At 50.7% G+C, this 22253-nt stretch overlaps 2 protein-coding genes across 2 annotated transcripts in view; one reads left to right on the top strand and one right to left on the bottom strand.

The window, feature by feature from the left end:
* TMC8 (transmembrane channel like 8) overlaps positions 1-20858 on the bottom strand; it is a 55907-nt gene extending 35049 nt beyond the window's left edge. The window contains 3 exon segments of the mRNA XM_075580004.1: positions 2701-2849; positions 5553-5727; positions 20730-20858. Of these exon segments, the coding sequence (XP_075436119.1) occupies positions 2701-2849; positions 5553-5656 (253 nt within the window). The 5' untranslated portion in view covers positions 5657-5727; positions 20730-20858.
* A 39-nt stretch (positions 20859-20897) lies between these two features.
* The window catches only part of TMC6 (transmembrane channel like 6), a 21712-nt gene continuing 20356 nt past the window's right edge, over positions 20898-22253 (top strand). Inside the window, 1 exon segment of the mRNA XM_075580005.1 lies at positions 20898-20967. The gene's annotated coding sequence lies outside the window, so the exon portion shown is untranslated.

Raw genomic sequence — 22253 nt, 5'->3', positions numbered from 1 at the left:
GTGTTCCCAGCACTAATACAGGAAAAGGTCGGTGTTCCCAGCACTAATACAGGAAAAGGTCGGTGTTCCCAGTACTAATAAAGGAAAAGGTCGATGTTCCCAGTACTAATACAGGAAAAGGTCGGTGTTCCCAGTACTAATACAGGAAAAGGTCGGTGTTCCCAGTACTAATACAGGAAAAGGTCGGTGTTCCCAGTACTAATACAGGAAAAGGTCGGTGTTCCCAGCACTAATACAGGAAAAGGTCGGTGTTCCCAGTACTAATACAGGAAAAGGTCGGTGTTCCCAGTACTAATACAGGAAAAGGTCGGTGTTCCCAGTACTAATACAGGAAAAGGTCGGTGTTCCCAGTACTAATACAGGAAAAGGTCGGTGTTCCCAGTACTAATACAGGAAAAGGTCGGTGTTCCCAGCACTAATACAGGAAAAGGTCGGTGTTCCCAGTACTAATACAGGAAAAGGTCGGTGTTCCCAGTACTAATACAGGAAAAGGTCGGTGTTCCCAGTACTAATACAGGAAAAGGTCGGTGTTCCCAGCACTCAATACAAATAGTAATTTATATTTCAACAAAAAGTTGTATCAAAAAAATTAATTGTATTGAAAATGAAACAATTTAAGAATATATATATATATATATATATATATATATATATATATATATATATATATATATACATATATACATACATACATACATACATAGACAGATACGGCATGAATACACATATCTAGGAAAACTGATAAACAAATACATGTAAGCCTAACCGGCACATGGGGGAGGGAGGTGAATGGGACAAAGGGGAAACAACATAAGGGGGTGGGGGACAAAGGGTAAACAGAAGCCAAAAAAGGGCAATTATAGGAAGTAAATGTGGTGGAAAAAAGGGGGCCCCTTCCTCAGGCCCGTTCCCTAAAGAGGGACACGTGGTATTACACACTCACCACCCGGTGTATTACACACTCACTGCCCGGTGCATTACACACTCACTGCCCGGTGCATTACACACTCACTGTCTGTGCATTACACACTCACTGTCTGTGCATTACACACTGCCCCATGTATTACACACACACACTGCCCTGTGTATTACACACACACACACACTGCCCCGTGTATTACACACACACACACTGCCCCGTGTATTACACACACACACACACACACTGCCCCGTGTATTACACACACACACACACACACACACTGCCCTGTGTATTACACACACACTGCCCCGTGTATTACACAGACGCACTGCTCAAGAAAGACTGTCAACTCTGCTGTCTGCTCCTGTAACGTATGGCGTTTGTGTTTTTCCAGTATATGAGGCAGAGCGTACTTGTGCTATTAGATGGACTATACCCATTAACTGTTTACTTAGCACTATACTTTCTGCATAGAGAGTTATTGTTATCATAGAAGCCTTATTTTGATCTCCTCTCTATGCTATTCATGCTATCTGACCCTGAATGGGGCGTTCCCTGTTACAGTGATTCTATACTTATTAGAAACTATTAAGACCCGTCCAGTGCAGTTTACCTATTTTTACGGAGGGAGACGTTTGTGGTTTGGGTCAAAGGGAAGTAAACACCTCTTTTGACGTGCCGTGGGAACGGGCCTGTATATCATTTTTCATTATTCATGCCGTATCTATCTATGTATATATATATTCTTAAATTGTCTCCTTTTCAATACTGAAAAGTTCAGTCCGCGCTCTGGCTCTTTAAACCTGGAATGTTGATCCCTCTCTGTTCTTTTGCTGCTCTCGTGTTTTGAGGTGTCTCCCCCACCTCCAAATGTGGCTTCCACCGGAAGACTCCGACGGCGATACCAATGTCAGCAAAAGAGAAAAAACACAAAAGCGCACCAAGATGAGAGATGTAATTTGTATTACCAAAAATAAAAATAGTAATAACTTACATATAAAATTTCTTTAATGATCCCCGATTCTGACGTTTATCACAGGAGTAGGGCATCACATAGGGAATATATGGGCAGTCTCAGTCCTGGGAGATCAGTCCCGCGCGCTGGGGCTGTCTCCGTTATGTCTCCTATCATCCACGTGTAGTCGCGACTATTGTGGCTGGCGGTTTCATTATCCACCACCAGTACACATTGAAGTGTATCGTTTTTGCCTGTTCCCGATCGTTTCTACGTTATCAAAAACGGACAGGCATCCTAAGGACACCTATAGAGGGCTCCGGTTCCTGCGCATGCGCGCTACACTCCTCACCACGCTACCACACGTGGAGGATAGGAGACACAACGGAGACAGCCCCAGCGCGCGAAACTGATCTCCCAGGACTGAGACTGCCCATATATTCCCTATGTGATGCCCTACTCCTGTGATAAACGTCAGAATCGGGGATTATTAAAGAAATTTTATATGTCAGTTATTACTATTTTTATTTTTGGTAATACAAATTACATCTCTCATCTTGGTGCGCTTTTGTGTTTTTTTCTCCTTTTCAATACAATTCATTCTTTTTATACAACTTAGTGTTGAAATATCATTTACTAATGTTATTGAGTGCTGGGAACAGCTACCTTTTTCAAGGTTATACATTATATACACTGTTCCATGTATTATACACACACACACACACACACTGTCCTGTATATCACACACACATACTGCCCCGTATATTACACACACTCCCCTGTGTATTACACACACACACTGCCCTGTCTGTGTATACTGTACCTGTGATCTCAGCCAGCGTTCTCTCCCACAGTTTGCAGGCTGACAGGAGCTGGTGTCCTTTCTCCCTCGCGAATCGGAGGTGGGAATGCAGTCTGCATGCACAGGACCCCCAATATGTGGCGCTGGGACCCCACACCTTCCTCTTCTCCCTGCCACACACAGATCACTCAGTCATTGTGTGGGTTTTTGTCCCTGTCCCTGTCACACTCCACACAGCGCGGTACACACACAGCACGGTATGCACACACACAGCACGGTATACACGCACACACCGCGGTATGCACACACACACACACAGAGTGCGGTATGCACACACACAGAGCGCGGTATGCACACAGACAGAGCGCGGTATGCACACACACAGAGCGTGGTATGCACACACACAGAGTGCGGTATGCACACACACAGAGCGCGGTATGCACACAGACAGAGCGCGGTATGCACACACACAGAGCGTGGTATGCACACACACAGAGAGCGGTATGCACACACACAGAGCGTGGTATGCACACACACAGAGAGCGGTATGCACACACACATATACAGCGCAGTATACCCACACACACAGATTTGCGGTATTCACACACACACAGAGTGTGGTATACACACACAGAGCGCGGTATACACAAACAGAGCGCGGTATGCACACACAGTGTGGTATATACACACACTCACACACAAAGTGCAGTATACACACACAGCGCAGTATGCACACACAGCACGGTATGCACACACACAGAGCGCGGTATACCCACACACAGAGTGCGGTATACACACACACACATATATACAGCGCGGTATACCCACACACACAGAGTGCGGTATACACACACAGAGAGTGCAGTATGCACACACAGAGCGTGGTATACACACAGAGCGCAGTATACACACACACAAACAAACACATAGAGTGCGGTACACACACACACAAAGTGTGGTATGCACACACAGCACGGTTTACACACACAGAGTGTGGTACACACACACGAAGTGTGGGATGCGCACATAGAGCGCGGTATGCACACACACACAGAGTGCAGTACACACAAACAGAGCGCGGTATGCACACACAGTGTGGTATACACACACACAAAGTGCGGTATACACACAGAGGGTGGTATACACACACACAAAGTGCGGTATGAACACACACACAGAGTGCGGTATACACACACACACAGAGTGCGGTATGCACACACACACACACACAGAGTGCGGTAAACAAACACACACACACAGAGTGCAGTATGAACACACACACAGAGTGCGGTATACACACACACACAGAGTGCGGTATGAACACACAGCGCGGTATACACACACAGAGGGTGGTACACACACACACAAAGTGCGGTATGCACACACAGAGCATGGTATACGCACACACAGTGTGGTACACACACACACACACACACAGAGTGCGGTATACACACACACACACAGAGCGCGGTATGCACACACAGTGTTGTATACACACACACAAAGTGCGGTATACACAGAGTGTGGTATACACATAGACACAGAGTGCGGTATACATACACACAGAGTGCGGTATGAACACACACACACAGAGTGCGGTATACACACACAGAGTGCGGTATACACACACACACACACACAGAGTGCGGTATACACACACACACAGAGTGCGGTAAACACACACACACACACAGAGTGCGGTATACACACACACACACACACACACACAGAGCGCGGTATGCACACACAGTGTTGTATACACACACACAAAGTGCGGTATACACACAGAGTGTGGTATACACATAGACACAGAGTGCGGTATACATACACACAGAGTGCGGTATGAACACACAAACACAGAGTGCGGTATACACACACACACAGAGTGCGGTATACACACACACACAGAGTGCGGTAAACAAACACACACAGAGTGCAGTATGAACACACACACAGAGTGCGGTATACACACACACACACAGAGTGCGGTATACACACATACACAGAGTGCGGTATACACACACACACACACACAGAGTGCGGTAAACACACACACACAGAGTGCGGTAAACACACACACACACAGAGTGCGGTAAACACACACACACACAGAGTGCGGTATACATACACACACAGAGTGCGGTATACACACACAGAGTGCGGTATACACACACACTGAGTGCGGTATACACACACACACACACAGAGTGCAGTATACAAACACACATACACACACACACACAGAGTGCAGTATACAAACACACATACACACACACACACACAGAGTGCGGTATACACACACACTGAGTGCGGTATACACACACACACACAGAGTGCAGTATACAAACACACATACACACACACACACACACAGAGTGCAGTATACAAACACACATACACACACACACACAGAGTGCGGTATACAAACACACACACACAGAGTGCGGTATACACACAAACACAGAGTGCAGTGTACACACACACACACAGAGTGGGTTATACACACACACAGAGTGCGGTATACACAGAGCGCGGTATGCACACACACTGAGTGTGGTACACACACACACACAAAGTGCGGTATGCACACATAGAGTGCAGTACTCACAGACAGCACGGTACGCACACTGTGCGCGGTACACACACACAGCACGGTACACACACATAGCGCAGTGCACACACACAGCGCGGTACGCACACAAGCGCGATACGCACACACAGCGCGGTACGCACACACAGCGCGGTACGCACACACAGCGCAATACACACACAGAACGCAATACGCACACACAGAACGCGATACACACACACAGAACGCGATACACACACACAGAACGCGATACACACACACAGCATGCAGTAAGGATACTCACCTTAGCCGGCGCTTCTCCTGCATGGACACAGGGTGGTCCCTGAGGTCGCTGGGCATAACTTTCGACCTCCATCTTTGAGGGGTCTCCTCACTCCAGGAGTTCATCTCCTCACTGACCTATCGCTCATGTCACAGCGACGTCACCGTGACACGTTACCCTGGACACTGCCGTGTAACTGCACATGTAAGAGAAGGTAATGGCGAGACGGTGAGGAAGACCATCGAAGATACCAAAAGCTTCAAGAGGACGAAGCAGCGACATGATTGGGAAGAAGTCGTCGCTCTCAGACGGGACGCGGGATCAACAACAACAGACCGGGCACGTATCATCAAAAGAGTTCCTACAGGAACGCGATAACACGGGGTGCAATCCCGCAGAGGAAGAGCGGGAAGAAGTGACCAATGATGCACCACGTGTCCTTCCAGAAGAAGTGTGTAACGGGAGGGGGTAAACAGGCTACACAATAAATGTTAAGCCCTCTAGTTACCCCCCGAAACCGTGGGGTCCCGGGGAGCTCCTTAAGCCAGGGACCAGGGATAATACACGTGGAAAATAAAGTGACCCTGCTTTTTCTGTTTTCATGTTCCCTTTAGCCCTAGAACGGTGAGATTTCTTGTGCGTCAGTTTTAGGTGGGATATTTGGGTGGAAGTGCAATTATTTTGTTTGCAGGAGTTCGGGGGGGGGGGGCGAAAGTTACCGGTAGTCGTTTCATTCTCCCCGGCGAGCAGGCATGATTTGCCGGTACGTGGGGTGAATTACCCCGGGGCTACCCAGTATCCGCCAGACTCCTGAATTTCCAGCTCAAATATCCCCCATCCATTTCCCGTATAAGTATAAGGTTCCCCTAAGTATATTCTTTATTAAAGTGTACTTTATACTGTGTTTTACATTTACTATAAGGCTCTATGCAGTCCGCCAGGGCCTATGTTTAAGGTGCCAGCTAGTCTGCATAGAGTCCGCAGTTCAAAGAGGAGACGGGATGTTGCGAGGTGTCGGGGTGCTAAGTGGCCCCGGGGCAGGGCGGAGTACTGCGTCCGCAGAACAGAGACCCCCTGCCGGGAGGACCCTCTGGTCTGCCAGACTCAGTGGAGCCTGCCCAGTAGGTGGCAATGGGTTGACTGAGGGAAGCGGTAGAATGTCGGCGCGTTTCCCATTGGTCAGTTCTTATGTCCCGCCCACGGGGCATCCCGAGCCTGCTTGACACGCCCCCTCCTCTGACATCAGCCAAAGTACGAGCCCCTGTTTCAATTGGCTGGCGGGGAGGAATTCCCACGCTCTGATTGGTCACTCCTCCTTCCTCCATGCTGAACATAGCTCAGCAGAAGGTATGTAAGGAGAAGCCCCAGTCAGATAACCAGACGATTTTGTGGCTTGAGTCAATGAAGCTGGGGCGGGCTTTTCAAAGCTGCTCTGTCCCAAATAGCAGAGCAACCGGCTTTGTTTTGAAGCTAGGACAGTCTGCCCGGCAGAGACTAAGTCAGGCGCGAGGACCAAGTTCTCATCTGAGAACGTAGCGGTCGGGGGTTCCTGCCAAACATAGTTCCAGGAGTATCGGGACTAGGTCCCGATCTGGAGTTTCTGTGGAATCTCGGCCCAGGACGCCTGGAACAAGGTTCCGATCAGGGTAAGCCCTTGCAAGGCCGCGCCCTGCACCCAGGAAAGGCTGGATCTCATACCCCAGACAGTGTGTATATTCCGGTATTTTGGGTTTTGTTGTGTTTCCGAGGTTTTATCCCAATAAACCTCATTTTATTTCACTGCCTTGTTTTGCCTATTGACTGATCCCAGAAATGTAAATGTGTTATGAGACCCGGTGTACCGTGACAAAGTGACAAAGGGAATTATATTCATGAAGAATGGGAAGAAAGATGGAATTACAGCTTCAATATTGAAAGAAGCCGGGGAAGAAGCAGAGAAAATCCTTGCACAACTCTTTACACGCTGGTTGAAGAACAGACCGATTCCAGAGCAATGGAGTAATGCCATAGTTATCCTCACCCATAAGAAAGGAGACAAAGACCTCAAGAACTACAGAAAGATCAGTCATTTCCAATCCCTTCCAAGACTTTTACAAAGATACTCGCTAATCGGCTGCAACAGACTCTGGACTTTGCCCGGCCTGGAGACCGAGCGGGATTTGTCATTGGATACAACACAATGGACCACTTCCCCTCAGTACCCGACTAGCACCCTCTCTATCCACCTTTAAGACCCACCTTAAGACACACTTGCTTAAAGAAGCATATGAGTAGCACTGTGGCGAATACTATACACGATACATAAAGCTTGGCCCCCTGCAGACGCAGTAACCAGAACGCCCTCCTACTGTCTCTGTACGTTCTCCCTACCTACCAATTACATTGTAAGCTCTTCGGAGCAGGGACTCCTCTTCCTTAATGTTACTTTTATGTCTGAAGCACTTATTCCCAAGATGTGTTAGGCTGGGGCCATAGAAGGGGAAGCAGGGCTGGACCGTGCTGACGCTGAGGCTCGCCTGCTGAAATCTGCGTGATTTCATGCCCATGCAGGCGAGCCAGCGGGCGCGATCAGGAGGCGGGGGGAGACTGAGGGAGGCGGGGCAGTGACGTCGCTGGGCCAATCGCCCGCGACGCACCGACGTCAACGTCACGGCGCCGACATCACGGCGCCGTGACATTGACGCTGCTCCGCGCTGATTGGATGTTTTCAGCCGACAGCGCTCTGAAAAACAGTTTGGCTGGCGGCTGAAAAATCCAGCGCCTCAGCACGCCTGCGGACACTCGCGTGAGCCCCCTCTAAAGACATCCTCATGGAGGATGCAGGGGCTCAGCGCGGAGCGTCCGCACAGCTCAGCGCGGCCTGTCCTTCTATGGACTCAGCTTTATTTGTAGTTATTTGTTATTTATATGATTGTCACGTGTATTACTTTTGTGAAGCGCTATGTACATTAATGGTGCTATATAAATAAAGACATATATACATCCTCTATCTCCCATACATACATAAATACAACTCGGTGAAGGATGTGAGACTGTGGGGCCTCCATATGAACCTCAGCAAAACCAAAGTGATGTTCAACAAACGTGTCAGCTCTACAAAGATCGAAATAAAGGAAATGGAACTAGACGTCGAAGACTGTGTCTACCTTGGCCAGCACCTATCAATAGGTGGGAACCTTTCGAATGAAAACAATAGCAGAAGATGCGATGGAGCGTAACCAGAAGAAACAAGACACTTTTGCCAGGGAACCATCCACAGCGCCTCAGGAGGAAAATGTTCGACCCCTGTATTCTACCCACGCTCACGTATGGATGGGGAAATGTGGACCTAAATGTGAAGGTCATTCTGAAACTTCAGACAACATAAAGAAGTGTGGAGAGATGCATGCTGGGAATTACCCGAAGAGGTATGGAGAGATGCATGCTGGGTGTTACCCGCAGAGACAGGAAAAAGAATGAATGGGTTCGAAACCAAACACAAGCCTGTGACATCATCACGAGGGGGAAGAAGGTAAAATGGCGGTGGGCCGGACATATCGCAAGAAGAAATGACCATCGTTGGATGAAGACGGTACTGGACTGGATTTCAAGCGAGATTAAAAGACCAAAGCGAAGACCAAAAGTAAAATGGGAGAATGAAATCAGAACATGTGTGGGAGCGACGTGGAGAATGGAGGCTGTGGCCACCGGACCTAAAAGATCATTCATGAGGCCTTCACCCGGCAGTGGAATTATAAGGGCTGACGATGATGATATGTGCAGGGCAGTGTATATCTGTGTATGGTCAGAGCGGTCTAGCTTTGTGTACATACCCAGTGCAGTGTATATCTGTGTGTATACTGTATATCTGTGTGTATACTGTATGTGCACTGCAGTGTATACTGTATGTGCAGTATATATCTGTGTGTATACTGTATGCACAGTGCAGTGAAGTGTATATCCCCTCTCCCCCCCCCTTCCCGCCACCTCTTCCCCCCCCCCCTCCCCGCCACCTCTTTCCCCGCCACCTCTTCCCCCCCCTCCCCGCCACCTCTTCCCCCCCCCTCCCCGCCATCTCTTCCCCCCCCTCCCCGCCACCTCTTCCCCCCCCTCCCCGCCACCTCTTCCCACCCCCCTCCCCGCCATCTCTTCCCCCCCCTCCCCGCCACCTCTTCTCCCCCCCTCCCCGCCACCTCTTCTCCCCCCCTCCCAGCCACCTCTTCTGCAGGGGGCCAAGCTTTATGTATCATGTGTCTAGTATTATCCACGCTGCTACTCATATGCTTCTTTAAGCAAGTGTGTCTTAAGGTTGGTTTTAAAGGTGGATAGAGAGGGTGTTAGTCGGGTATTGAGGGGAAGGGCATTCCAGAGGTGTGGGGCAGTCGGTGAGAAAGGTTTAAGGCGGGAGAGGGCTTTAGATACAAAGGGGGCAGAAAGAAGGCATCCTTGAGCAGAACGCAAGAGTCGAGATGGTGCATAGTGAGAAATTAGGTCTGAGATGTAAGGAGGGGCAGAAGAGTGTAAAGCTTTAAAAGTGAGGAGAAGAATTGAGTGCGAGATTTGATAGGAAGCCAGGAGAGGGATTTCAGGAGGGGAGATGCTGAGACAGATTTAGGAAAGAGTAGAGAATTCTGGCAGCAGCGTTTAGGATAGATTGTAGGGGAGGCAGGAAGGCCGGACAGCAGGAGGTTACAGTAATCGAGACGGGAGAGAACCTGAGTCAGTTTTTTAGCAGTCGAGCAACAGAGGAAAGGGCGTATCTTTGTAATATTGCAGAGGAAAAAGCGACAGGTTTTGAATGTGAGAGGAGTCGAGTGTGACCCCTAGGCAGCGTGCTTGGGCTACTGGGTGAACAATGGTACTTCCAACAGTAATGTGGAAGGAGGTAGTAAGGCCAGGTTTGAGAGGAAGAACGAGGAGCTCTGTTTTTGACATGTTAAGTTTAAGTCAGCGGAGGGCCATCCAGGATGATATCGCAGAGAGACATTCAGAAACTTTGGTCTGTACAGCAGGGTTAAGGTCAGGGGTTGAAAAGTAAATTTGTCGTCAGCATAGAGGTGATATTGAAACCCAAGGGATGTGATTAGGTCACCTAGAGAAAAGAGAAGAGGTCCCAGGACAGAACCCTGCGGCACCCCCACAGAGAGATCTATGGAGGAGGAGGTGTTAGCAGAAGAGACACTGAAAGTACGATGGGACAGGTAAGAGGAGATCCAGGATAGAGCTTTGTTACAAATACCAAGAGTATGGAGAATGTGGAGGAGAAGAGGGTGGTCCACGGTGTCAAATGCTGCAGAGAGGTCGAGTAATATGAGCAGAGTGTAATGACCTCTGTCTTTGGCAGCATGGAGGTCATTAGTTATTTTAGTGAGGGCTGTTTCAATGGAGTGAGCAGTGCGGAAGCCAGATTGTAGAGGGTCTAGGAGAGAATAGGTGTTGAGAAAGTGGAGCAAGCGAGAGAATACAAGACGATCAAGGAGTTTAGAGGCAAAAGGCAGGAGGGAGACAAGACAATAGTTAGGACAGGTAGGGTCAAGCATGCTGTTTTTGAGTAATGGTATAACGGTTGCATGCTTGAAGGAGGAGGGAAAGGTACCATAGTAGAGGGAGGTGTTAAAAATGTGTGTGAGGGTAGGGGTTATAGTAGGAACAAGATGTTTTAGGAGATGGGAGAGAATGGGGTCAAGAGGGCAAGTAGTAGTGGGAGAAGAGATCAGCAGTGACACATCCTCTGTGACAGCGGAAAAAGAGCCAAGGAAGGCAGGAGGAGAGTTAAGAAGAGGTGTAGGATGGGAGGAGGATACAGAGGGGATGTCCTGACGTATGGATTCCACCTTTTCCTTGAAATAGTCAGCAAAGTCCTGAGGTGAGATGAAGGAAGAAGAAGAGGCAGCAGAGGGAGGTCTGAGTAGAGAGCCAAAGACAGAGAAGAGTCAGCAGTGGGTTAGACTTGAGCGTGTTTATTAGTGAAGAAAAGTAGGTTTGTTTAGCCTGAGAGAGGGCAGAGTTGAAACAGGACAGCATACATTTGTAGAGAAGGAAGTCTGCGAGAGTGTGAGACTTCCTCCAGAGGCGATCAGAGGAACGAGCGCAGGACCGCAGCATGCGCGTGTGGGAATTTAGCCAGGGTCTTGGTTTAGAAGGGCGAAGACTGCAGAGAGAAAGCGGGGCATGTAGATCAAGAGAGGAGGATAAGGCAGAGTTGTAGTTCCTGACCAGGTTGTCAGGGTCTGTAGCAGAGCTGAGAGAGGAGAGGGAGGAGCGTAATGTGGATTTTTTCTACTGCACTTATTCCCTCACCTGATGTCTCTGTAACGCTCCCATCTTACGACTTAGATTGTAAGCTCTTCGGGGCAGGGATTTCCTTTCCTATTGTCTGATTTTTCTGCGCTTATTGTATTATTAGAATTCCCTGTACTGTGTTCTTTGTGAAGCGCTGAGTACACTTTTGGCGCTATATAAAGATATCTGTGTGCGCATGCGCACTGCCGTGTATAACTGCGGGTACATGCGCACTGCCGTGTATAACTGCGGGTACATGCGCACTGCCGTGTATAACTGCGGGTACATGCGCACTGCCGTGTATAACTGCGGGTACATGCGCAGTACAGTTTACATTTACGTGTACATGCGCACAGTAGTGTATAACTGCGGGTACATGCGCACTGCTGTGTATATCTGCGGGTACATGCGCACTGCCGTGTATATCTGTGGGTACATGTGCAGTGCTGTGTATATCTGCGGGTACATGCGCACTGCCGTGTATATCCGTGTGTACATGTATATGCACAGTGCAGTGTATAACTGCGGGTACATGCGCACTGCCGTGTATATCTGCGGGTACATGCGCACTGCTGTGTATATCTGCGGGTACATGCGCACAGTAGTGTATAACTGCGGGTACATGCGCACTGCTGTGTATATCTGCGGGTACATGCGCACTGCCGTGTATATCTGTGGGTACATGTGCAGTGCTGTGTATATCTGCGTGTACATGCGCACTGCCGTGTATATCTGCGGGTACATGCGCACTGCTGTGTATATCTGCGGGTACATGTATATGCACAGTGCTGTGTATATCTGCGTGTACATGCGCACTGCCGTGTATATCTGTGGGTACATGTGCAGTGCTGTGTATATCTGCGTGTACATGCGCACTGCCGTGTATATCTGCGGGTACATGCGCACTGCCATGTATATCTGCGGGTACATGTATATGCACAGTGCTGTGTATATCTGCGTGTACATGCGCACTGCTGTGTATATCTGCGGGTACATGCGCACTGCCGTGTATAATAGCGGGTACATGCGCACTGCCGTGTATATCTGCGTGTACATGCGCACTGCCGTGTATATCTGCGGGTACATGCGCACTGCCGTGTATATCTGCGGGTACATGTGCACTGCCGGGTATAACTGCGGGTACATGCGCACTGCTGTGTATATCTGCGGATACATGCGCACTGCTGTGTATATCTGCGGGTACATGCGCACTGCCGTGTATATCTGCGGGTACATGCGCACTGCTGTGTATATCTGCGTGTACATGCGCACTGCCGTGTATATCTGCGGGTACATGCGCACTGCCGTGTATATCTGCGGGTACATGCGCACTGCCGTGTATATCTGCGTGTACATGCGCACTGCCGTGTATATCTGCGGGTACATGCGCACTGCCGTGTATATCTGCGGGTACATGCGCACTGCCGTGTATATCTGCGGGTACATGCGCACTGCTGTGTATATCTGCGGGTACATGCGCACTGCCGTGTATATCTGCGGGTACATGCGCACTGCCGTGTATATCTGCGGGTACATGCGCACTGCCGTGTATATCTGCGGGTACATGTGCACTGCCGTGTATATCTGCGGGTACATGCGCACTGCTGTGTATATCTGCGGGTACATGCGCACTGCCGTGTATATCTGCGGGTACATGCGCACTGCCGTGTATATCTGCGGGTACATGCGTACTGCCGTGTATATCTGCGGGTACATGCGCACTGCCGTGTATATCTGCGGGTACATGCGCACTGCTGTGTATATCTGCGGGTACATGCGTACTGCCGTGTATATCTGCGGGTACATGCGCACTGCCGTGTATATCTGCGGGTACATGCGCACTGCCGTGTATATCTGCGGGTACATGCGCACTGCCGTGTATATCTGCGGGTACATGTGCACTGCCGTGTATATCTGCGGGTACATGCGCACTGCTGTGTATATCTGCGGGTACATGCGCACTGCCGTGTATATCTGCGGGTACATGCGCACTGCCGTGTATATCTGCGGGTACATGCGCACTGCCGTGTATATCTGCGGGTACATGTGCACTGCCGTGTATATCTGCGTGTACATGCGCACTGCCGTGTATATCTGCGGGTACATGCGCACTGCCGTGTATATCTGCGTGTACATGCGCACTGCCGTGTATATCTGCGGGTACATGCGCACTGCTGTGTATATCTGCGGGTACATGCGCACTGCCGTGTATATCTGCGTGTACATGTGCACTGCCGTGTATATCTGCGGGTACATGCGCACTGCTGTGTATAACTGCGGGTACATGCGCACTGCCGTGTATAACTGCGGGTACATGCGCACTGCCGTGTATATCTGCGGGTACATGCGCACTGCCGTGTATATCTGCGTGTACATGTGCACTGCCGTGTATATCTGCGGGTACATGCGCACTGCTGTGTATAACTGCGGGTACATGCGCAATGCCGTGTATATCTGCGGGTACATGCGCACTGCTGTGTATATCTGCGGGTACATGTGCACTGCCGGGTATATCTGCGGGTACATGCGCACTGCTGTGTATATCTGCGGGTACATGCGCACTGCTGTGTATATCTGCGGGTACATGCGCACTGCCGTGTATATCTGCGGGTACATGCGCACTGCTGTGTATAACTGCGGGAACATGCGCACTGCCGTGTATATCTGCGGGTACATGCGCACTGCCGTGTATATCTGCGGGTACATGTGCACTGCCGTGTATATCTGCGTGTACATGTGCACTGCCGTGTATATCTGCGGGTACATGCGCACTGCCGGGTATATCTGCGGGTTCATGCGCACTGCCGTGTATATCTGCGTGTACATGTGCACTGCCGTGTATATCTGCGGGTACATGCGCACTGCCGTGTATAACTGCGGGTACATGCGCACTGCCGGGTATATCTGCGGGTTCATGCGCACTGCCGTGTATATCTGCGTGTACATGTGCACTGCCGTGTATATCTGCGGGTACATGCGCACTGCCGTGTATATCTGCGGGTACATGCGCACTGCCGTGTATATCTGCGGGTACATGCGCACTGCCGTGTATATCTGCGGGTACATGCGCACTGCCGTGTATATCTGCGGGTACATGTGCACTGCCGTGTATATCTGCGTGTACATGCGCACTGCCGTGTATATCTGCGGGTACATGCGCACTGCCGTGTATATCTGCGTGTACATGTGCACTGCCGTGTATATCTGTGGGTACATGCGCACTGCTGTGTATATCTGCGGGTACATGCGCACTGCCGTGTATATCTGCGTGTACATGCGCACTGCCGTGTATATCTGCGGGTACATGCGCACTGCCGTGTATATCTGCGTGTACATGTGCACTGCCGTGTATATCTGCGGGTACATGCGCACTGCTGTGTATATCTGCGTGTACATGCGCACTGCTGTGTATAACTGAGGGTACATGCGCAATGCCGTGTATATCTGCGGGTACATGCGCACTGCTGTGTATATCTGCGGGTACATGTGCACTGCCGGGTATATCTGCGGGTACATGCGCACTGCTGTGTATATCTGCGTGTACATGCGCACTGCTGTGTATATCTGCGTGTACATGCGCACTGCTGTGTATATCTGCGGGTTCATGTGCAGTGCCGTGTATAACAGCGGGTACATGCGCACTGCCGTGTATATCTGCGGGTACATGCGCACTGCCGTGTATAACTGCGGGTACATGCGCACTGCCGGGTATATCTGCGTGTACATGCGCACTGCTGTGTATATCTGCGGGTACATGCGCACTGCCGTGTATATCCGTGTGTACATGTATATGCACAGTGCAGTGTATAACTGCGGGTACATGCGCACTGCCGTGTATATCTGCGGGTACATGCGCACTGCCGTGTATATCCGTGTGTACATGTATATGCACAGTGCAGTGTATAACTGCGGGTACATGCGCACTGCTGTGTATATCTGCGGGTACATGCGCACTGCCGTGTATATCTGCGGGTACATGCGCACAGTAGTGTATAACTGCGGGTACATGCGCACTGCCGTGTATAACTGCGGGTACATGCGCACTGCCGTGTATATCTGCGGGTACATGCGCACAGTAGTGTATAACTGCGTGTACATGCGCACTGCCGTGTATAACTGCGGGTACATGCGCACTGCCGGGTATATCTGCGGGTACATGCGCACTGCTGTGTATAACTGCGGGTACATGCGCACTGCCGTGTATATCTGCGTGTACATGCGTACTGCCGTGTATATCTGCGTGTACATGCGCACTGCTGTGTATATCTGCGTGTACATGCGTACTGCCGTGTATAACTGCGGGTACATTCGCACTGCCGTGTATATCTGCGGGTACATGCGTACTGCCGTGTATATCTGCGGGTACATGTGCACTGCCGTGTATAATAGCGGGTACATGCGCACTGCCGTGTATAACTGTGGGTACATGCGCAGTACAGTGTATATCTGTGGATACATATACATGTGTGGTACCGTATACATCTGTGGGTACATGTGCAGTGCTGTGTATATCTGCGGGTACATGCGCACTGCCGTGTATATCCGTGTGTACATGTATATGCACAGTGCAGTGTATATCCGTGTGTACATGTATATGCACAGTGCAGTGTATATCCGTGTGTACATGTATATGCACAGTGCAGTGTATATCTGCGTGTACATGCGCACTGCTGTGTATATCTGCGGGTACATGCGCACTGCCGTGTATATCTGCGGGTACATGCGCACTGCCGTGTATAACTGCGGGTACATGCGCAGTACAGTGTATATCTGCGTGTACATGCGCACTGCTGTGTATATCTGCGTGTACATGCGCACTGCTGTGTATATCTGCGTGTACATGCGCACTGCTGTGTATATCTGCGTGTACATGCGCACTGCTGTGTATATCTGCGGGTACATGCGCACTGCCGTGTATATCTGCGGGTACATGCGCACTGCCGTGTATAACTGCGGGTACATGCGCAGTACAGTGTATATCTGTGGATACATATACATGTGTGGTACCGTATACATCTGTGGGTACATGTGCAGTGCTGTGTATATCCGTGTGTACATGTATATGCACAGTGCAGTGTATATCCGTGTGTACATGTATATGCACAGTGCAGTGTATATCCGTGTGTACATGTATATGCACAGTGCAGTGTATATCTGCGTGTACATGCGCACTGCTGTGTATATCTGCGGGTACATGCGCACTGCCGTGTATATCTGCGTGTACATGCGCACTGCTGTGTATATCTGCGGGTACATGCGCACTGCCGTGTATATCTGCGGGTACATGCGCACTGCCGTGTATATCTGCGGGTACATGCGCACTGCCGTGTATATCTGCGTGTACATGCGCACTGCTGTGTATATCTGCGGGTACATGCGCACTGCCGTGTATATCTGCGGGTACATGCGCACTGCCGTGTATATCTGCGGGTACATTCGCACTGCCGTGTATAACTGCGGGTACATGCGCACTGCCGTGTATATCTGCGTGTACATGCGCACTGCTGTGTATATCTGCGTGTACATGCGTACTGCCGTGTATATCTGCGGGTACATGCGCACTGCCGTGTATAACTGCGGGTACATGCGCACTGCCGTGTATATCTGCGGGTACATGCGCACTGCCGTGTATATCTGCGGGTACATGCGCACTGCCGTGTATAACTGCGGGTACATGTGCAGTGCCGTGTATAACTGCGGGTACATTCGCACTGCCGGGTATAACTGCGTGTACATGCGCACTGCTGTGTATATCTGCGTGTACATGCGTACTGCCGTGTATAACTGCGGGTACATGCGCACTGCCGTGTATAACTGCGGGTACATGCGCACTGTCGTGTATATCTGCGGGTACATGCGCACTGCCGTGTATATCTGCGGGTACATGCGCAATGCCGTGTATAACTGCGGGTACATGTGCAGTGCCGTGTATAACTGCGGGTACATTCGCACTGCTGTGTATAACTGCGGGTACATTCGCACTGCCGTGTATATCTGCGGGTACATGTGCACTGCTGTGTATATCTGCGGGTACATGTGCAGTACAGTGTATATCTGCGTGTACATGCGCACTGCCGGGTATATCTGCGGGTACATGCGCACTGCTGTGTATATCTGCGGGTACATGCGCACTGCTGTGTATATCTGCGTGTACATGCGTACTGCCGTGTATATCTGCGGGTACATGCGCACTGCCGTGTATAACTGCGGGTACATGCGCACTGCCGTGTATATCTGCGGGTACATGCGCACTGCCGTGTATATCTGCGGGTACATGCGCACTGCCGTGTATAACTGCGGGTACATGTGCAGTGCCGTGTATAACTGCGTGTACATGCGCACTGCTGTGTATATCTGCGTGTACATGCGTACTGCCGTGTATAACTGCGGGTACATGCGCACTGCCGTGTATAACTGCGGGTACATGCGCACTGTCGTGTATATCTGCGGGTACATGCGCACTGCTGTGTATATCTGCGGGTACATGTGCACTGCCGGGTATATCTGCGGGTACATGCGCACTGCTGTGTATATCTGCGTGTACATGCGCACTGCTGTGTATATCTGCGTGTACATGCGCACTGCTGTGTATATCTGCGGGTACATATGCAGTACAGTGTATATCTGCGTGTACATTCGCACTGCCGTGTATAACTGCGGGTACATGCGCACTGCCGTGTATATCTGCGTGTACATGCGCACTGCTGTGTATATCTGCGTGTACAATGCGTACTGCCGTGTATATCTGCGGGTACATGCGCACTGCCGTGTATAACTGCGGGTACATGCGCACTGCCGTGTATATCTGCGGGTACATGCGCACTGCCGTGTATATCTGCGGGTACATGCGCACTGCCGTGTATAACTGCGGGTACATGTGCAGTGCCGTGTATAACTGCGGGTACATTCGCACTGCCGGGTATAACTGCGTGTACATGCGCACTGCTGTGTATATCTGCGTGTACATGCGTACTGCCGTGTATAACTGCGGGTACATGCGCACTGCCGTGTATAACTGCGGGTACATGCGCACTGTCGTGTATATCTGCGGGTACATGCGCACTGCCGTGTATATCTGCGGGTACATGCGCAATGCCGTGTATAACTGCGGGTACATGTGCAGTGCCGTGTATAACTGCGGGTACATTCGCACTGCCGTGTATATCTGCGGGTACATGTGCACTGCTGTGTATATCTGCGGGTACATGTGCAGTACAGTGTATATCTGCGTGTACATGCGCACTGCCGGGTATATCTGCGGGTACATGCGCACTGCTGTGTATATCTGCGGGTACATGCGCACTGCCGTGTATATCTGCGGGTACATGCGCACTGCTGTGTATATCTGCGGGTACATGTGCAGTGCTGTGTATATCCGTGTGTACATGTATATGCACAGTGCAGTGTATATCCGTGTGTACATGTATATGCACAGTGCAGTGTATATCCGTGTGTACATGTATATGCACAGTGCAGTGTATATCTGCGGGTACATGCGCACTGCCGTGTATATCCGTGTGTACATGTATATGCACAGTGCAGTGTATATCCGTGTGTACATGTATATGCACAGTGCAGTGTATATCCGTGTGTACATGTATATACACAGTGCCGTGTATATCTGCGTGTACATGCGCACTGCTGTGTATATCTGCGGGTACATGCGCACTGCTGTGTATATCTGCGTGTACATGCGCACTGCCGTGTATATCTGCGTGTACATGCGCACTGCCGTGTATATCTGCGTGTACATGCGCACTGCCGTGTATATCTGCGGGTACATGCGCACTGCCGTGTATATCTGCGGGTACATGCGCACTGCTGTGTATATCTGCGGGTACATGCGCACTGCTGTGTATATCTGCGGGTACATGCGCACTGCCGTGTATATCTGCGGGTACATGCGCACTGCCGTGTATAACTGCGGGTACATGCGCACTGCCGTGTATAACTGCGGGTACATGCGCACTGCCGTGTATATCTGCGGGTACATGCGCACTGCCGTGTATATCTGCGGGTACATGCGCACTGCCGTGTATATCTGCGGGTACATGCGCACTGCCGTGTATATCTGCGGGTACATGCGCACTGCCGTGTATAACTGCGTGTACATGCGCACTGCTGTGTATAACTGCGGGTACATGCGCACTGCCGTGTATATCTGCGGGTACATGCGCACTGCTGTGTATATCTGCGGGTACATGCGCACTGCCGTGTATATCTGCGGGTACATGCGCACTGCTGTGTATATCTGCGGGTACATGCGCACTGCCGTGTATATCTGCGGGTACATGCGCACTGCCGTGTATATCTGCGGGTACATGCGCACTGCCGTGTATATCTGCGGGTACATGCGCACTGCCGTGTATATCTGCGTGTACATGCGCACTGCTGTGTATATCTGCGTGTACATGCGTACTGCCGTGTATAACTGCGGGTACATGCGCACTGCCGTGTATAACTGCGGGTACATGCGTACTGCCGTGTATAACTGCGGGTACATTCGCACTGCCGTGTATAACTGTGGGTACATGCGCACTGCCGTGTATAACTGTGGGTACATGCGCAGTACAGTGTATATCTGTGGATACATATACATGTGTGGTACCGTATACATCTGTGGGTACATGTGCAGTGCAGTGTATATCCGTGTGTACATGTATATGCACAGTGCAGTGTATATCTGCGGGTACATGCGCACTGCCGTGTATAACTGCGGGTACATTCGCACTGCCGTGTATATCTGCGGGTACATGCGCAGTACAGTGTATATCTGTGGATACATATACATGTGTGGTACCGTGTACATCTGTGGGTACATGTGCAGTGCTGTGTGTACATGTATATGCACAGTGCCGTGTATATCTGCGGGTACATGTACATGGGCAGTGCCATGTATATCTGTGCATGTACCTCCACCCTCTGCTCCCCACTCACGGCTTTTGTCCTGTAGGTTTTCCGCCCCCTCCTCACGGTTGCGTCTCCGGTAAGCAGGTTGCGATGGAGTCGTGACAGGAAGTTGTTCTGATGCGCACTGCGTTTCCTGCAGGCATTGGACTCGCAAACAGGAAGCCACGAGAAACACGGGGGGGGGGAGGGGGGGGTCAGCAGCACCGAGCTCCCCCACACTGCGCCCTGCACCCAGCAATGCACTGACCGACGCTGCGTGCCCAAGGTAAGAGGGCAGCGACCGCCAGTGGGGGCGTGAACACGCAAATAATGTGATATTCAGAGGAGTGAATCCCACGGAAATAAAGGGAAATACTGACCCAAAGAGCTGAACATCTAGAGACGGCAGCGCTATCCCCCGAGGCAGAGCAACAGCTCTCATACACGGGAGAGGTTAAGGGGTGCTGGTGCCACGTACTGGGGAGAGGTTAAGGGGTGCTGGTGCCACGTACTGGGGAGAGGTTAAGGGGTGCTGGTGCCACGTACTGGGGAGAGGTTAAGGGGTGCTGGTGCCACGTACTGGGGAGAGGTTAAGGGGTGCTGGTGCCACGTACTGGGGAGAGGTTAAGGGGTGCTGGTGCCACGTACTGGGGAGAGGTTAAGGGGTGCTGGTGCCACGTACTGGGGAGAGGTTAAGGGGTGCTGGTGCCACGTACTGGGGAGAGGTTAAGGGGCTGCTGGTCCCACGTACTGGGGAGAGGTTAAGGGGGTGCTGGTGCCACGTACTGGGGAGAGGTTAAGGGGTGCTGGTGCCACGTACTGGGGAGAGGTTAAGGGGGTGCTGGTCCCACGTACTGGGGAGAGGTTAAGGGGGTGCTGGTCCCACGTACTGGGAGAGGTTAAGGGGGTGCTGGTCCCACGTACTGGGGGAGAGGTTAAGGGGCTGCTGGTCCCACGCACTGGGAAGAGGTTAAGGGGGTGCTGGTCCCAGGTACTGGGGGAGAGGTTAAGGGGGTGCTGGTCCCTGGTACTGGGGAGAGGTTAAGGGGGTACTAGTATGTGTGGTGTGTGTCACACTGTATCTGTATATGTGAGTGTGTGTCACACTATATGTGTGTGGCTGTGTCGCACTGTGTCTGTATCTGTGTGTGTCACACTGTGTATCTGTATATATGTGTATGTCACTGGATCAGTGTGTGTGTCACACTGTGCATCTGTGTGTGGGTCACACTACTATCTGTGTATATATATGTGTATCTGTATATGTGTGTCACACTGTATCTGTATGTGTCACACTGTATTTGTATATATGTGTGGTTGTGTATCTGTATATGGGTGTGTGTCACACAGTGTATCTGTATGTGTGTGTCACACTGTTTCTGTGTGTCACACTGTATCTGTATACGTGTGTGTCACACTGTATCTGTATATGTGTGTGGCTGTGTCACACTGTATCTGTGTGTCACATTGTGTATCTGTGTGTGTGTGTGTGTGTGTGTGTGTGTGTGTGTGTGTGTGTGTGTGTGTCACACTATCTATATGTGTGTGGCTGTGTGTCACACTGTATCTGTG

This window comes from Ascaphus truei, chromosome 22 (assembly GCF_040206685.1).
Source record: "Ascaphus truei isolate aAscTru1 chromosome 22, aAscTru1.hap1, whole genome shotgun sequence".
NCBI classification, from domain to species: Eukaryota; Metazoa; Chordata; class Amphibia; order Anura; family Ascaphidae; genus Ascaphus; species Ascaphus truei.
Note: the sequence above shows the minus strand (reverse complement) of the source record. Positions and strands in the feature narration are given on the sequence as shown.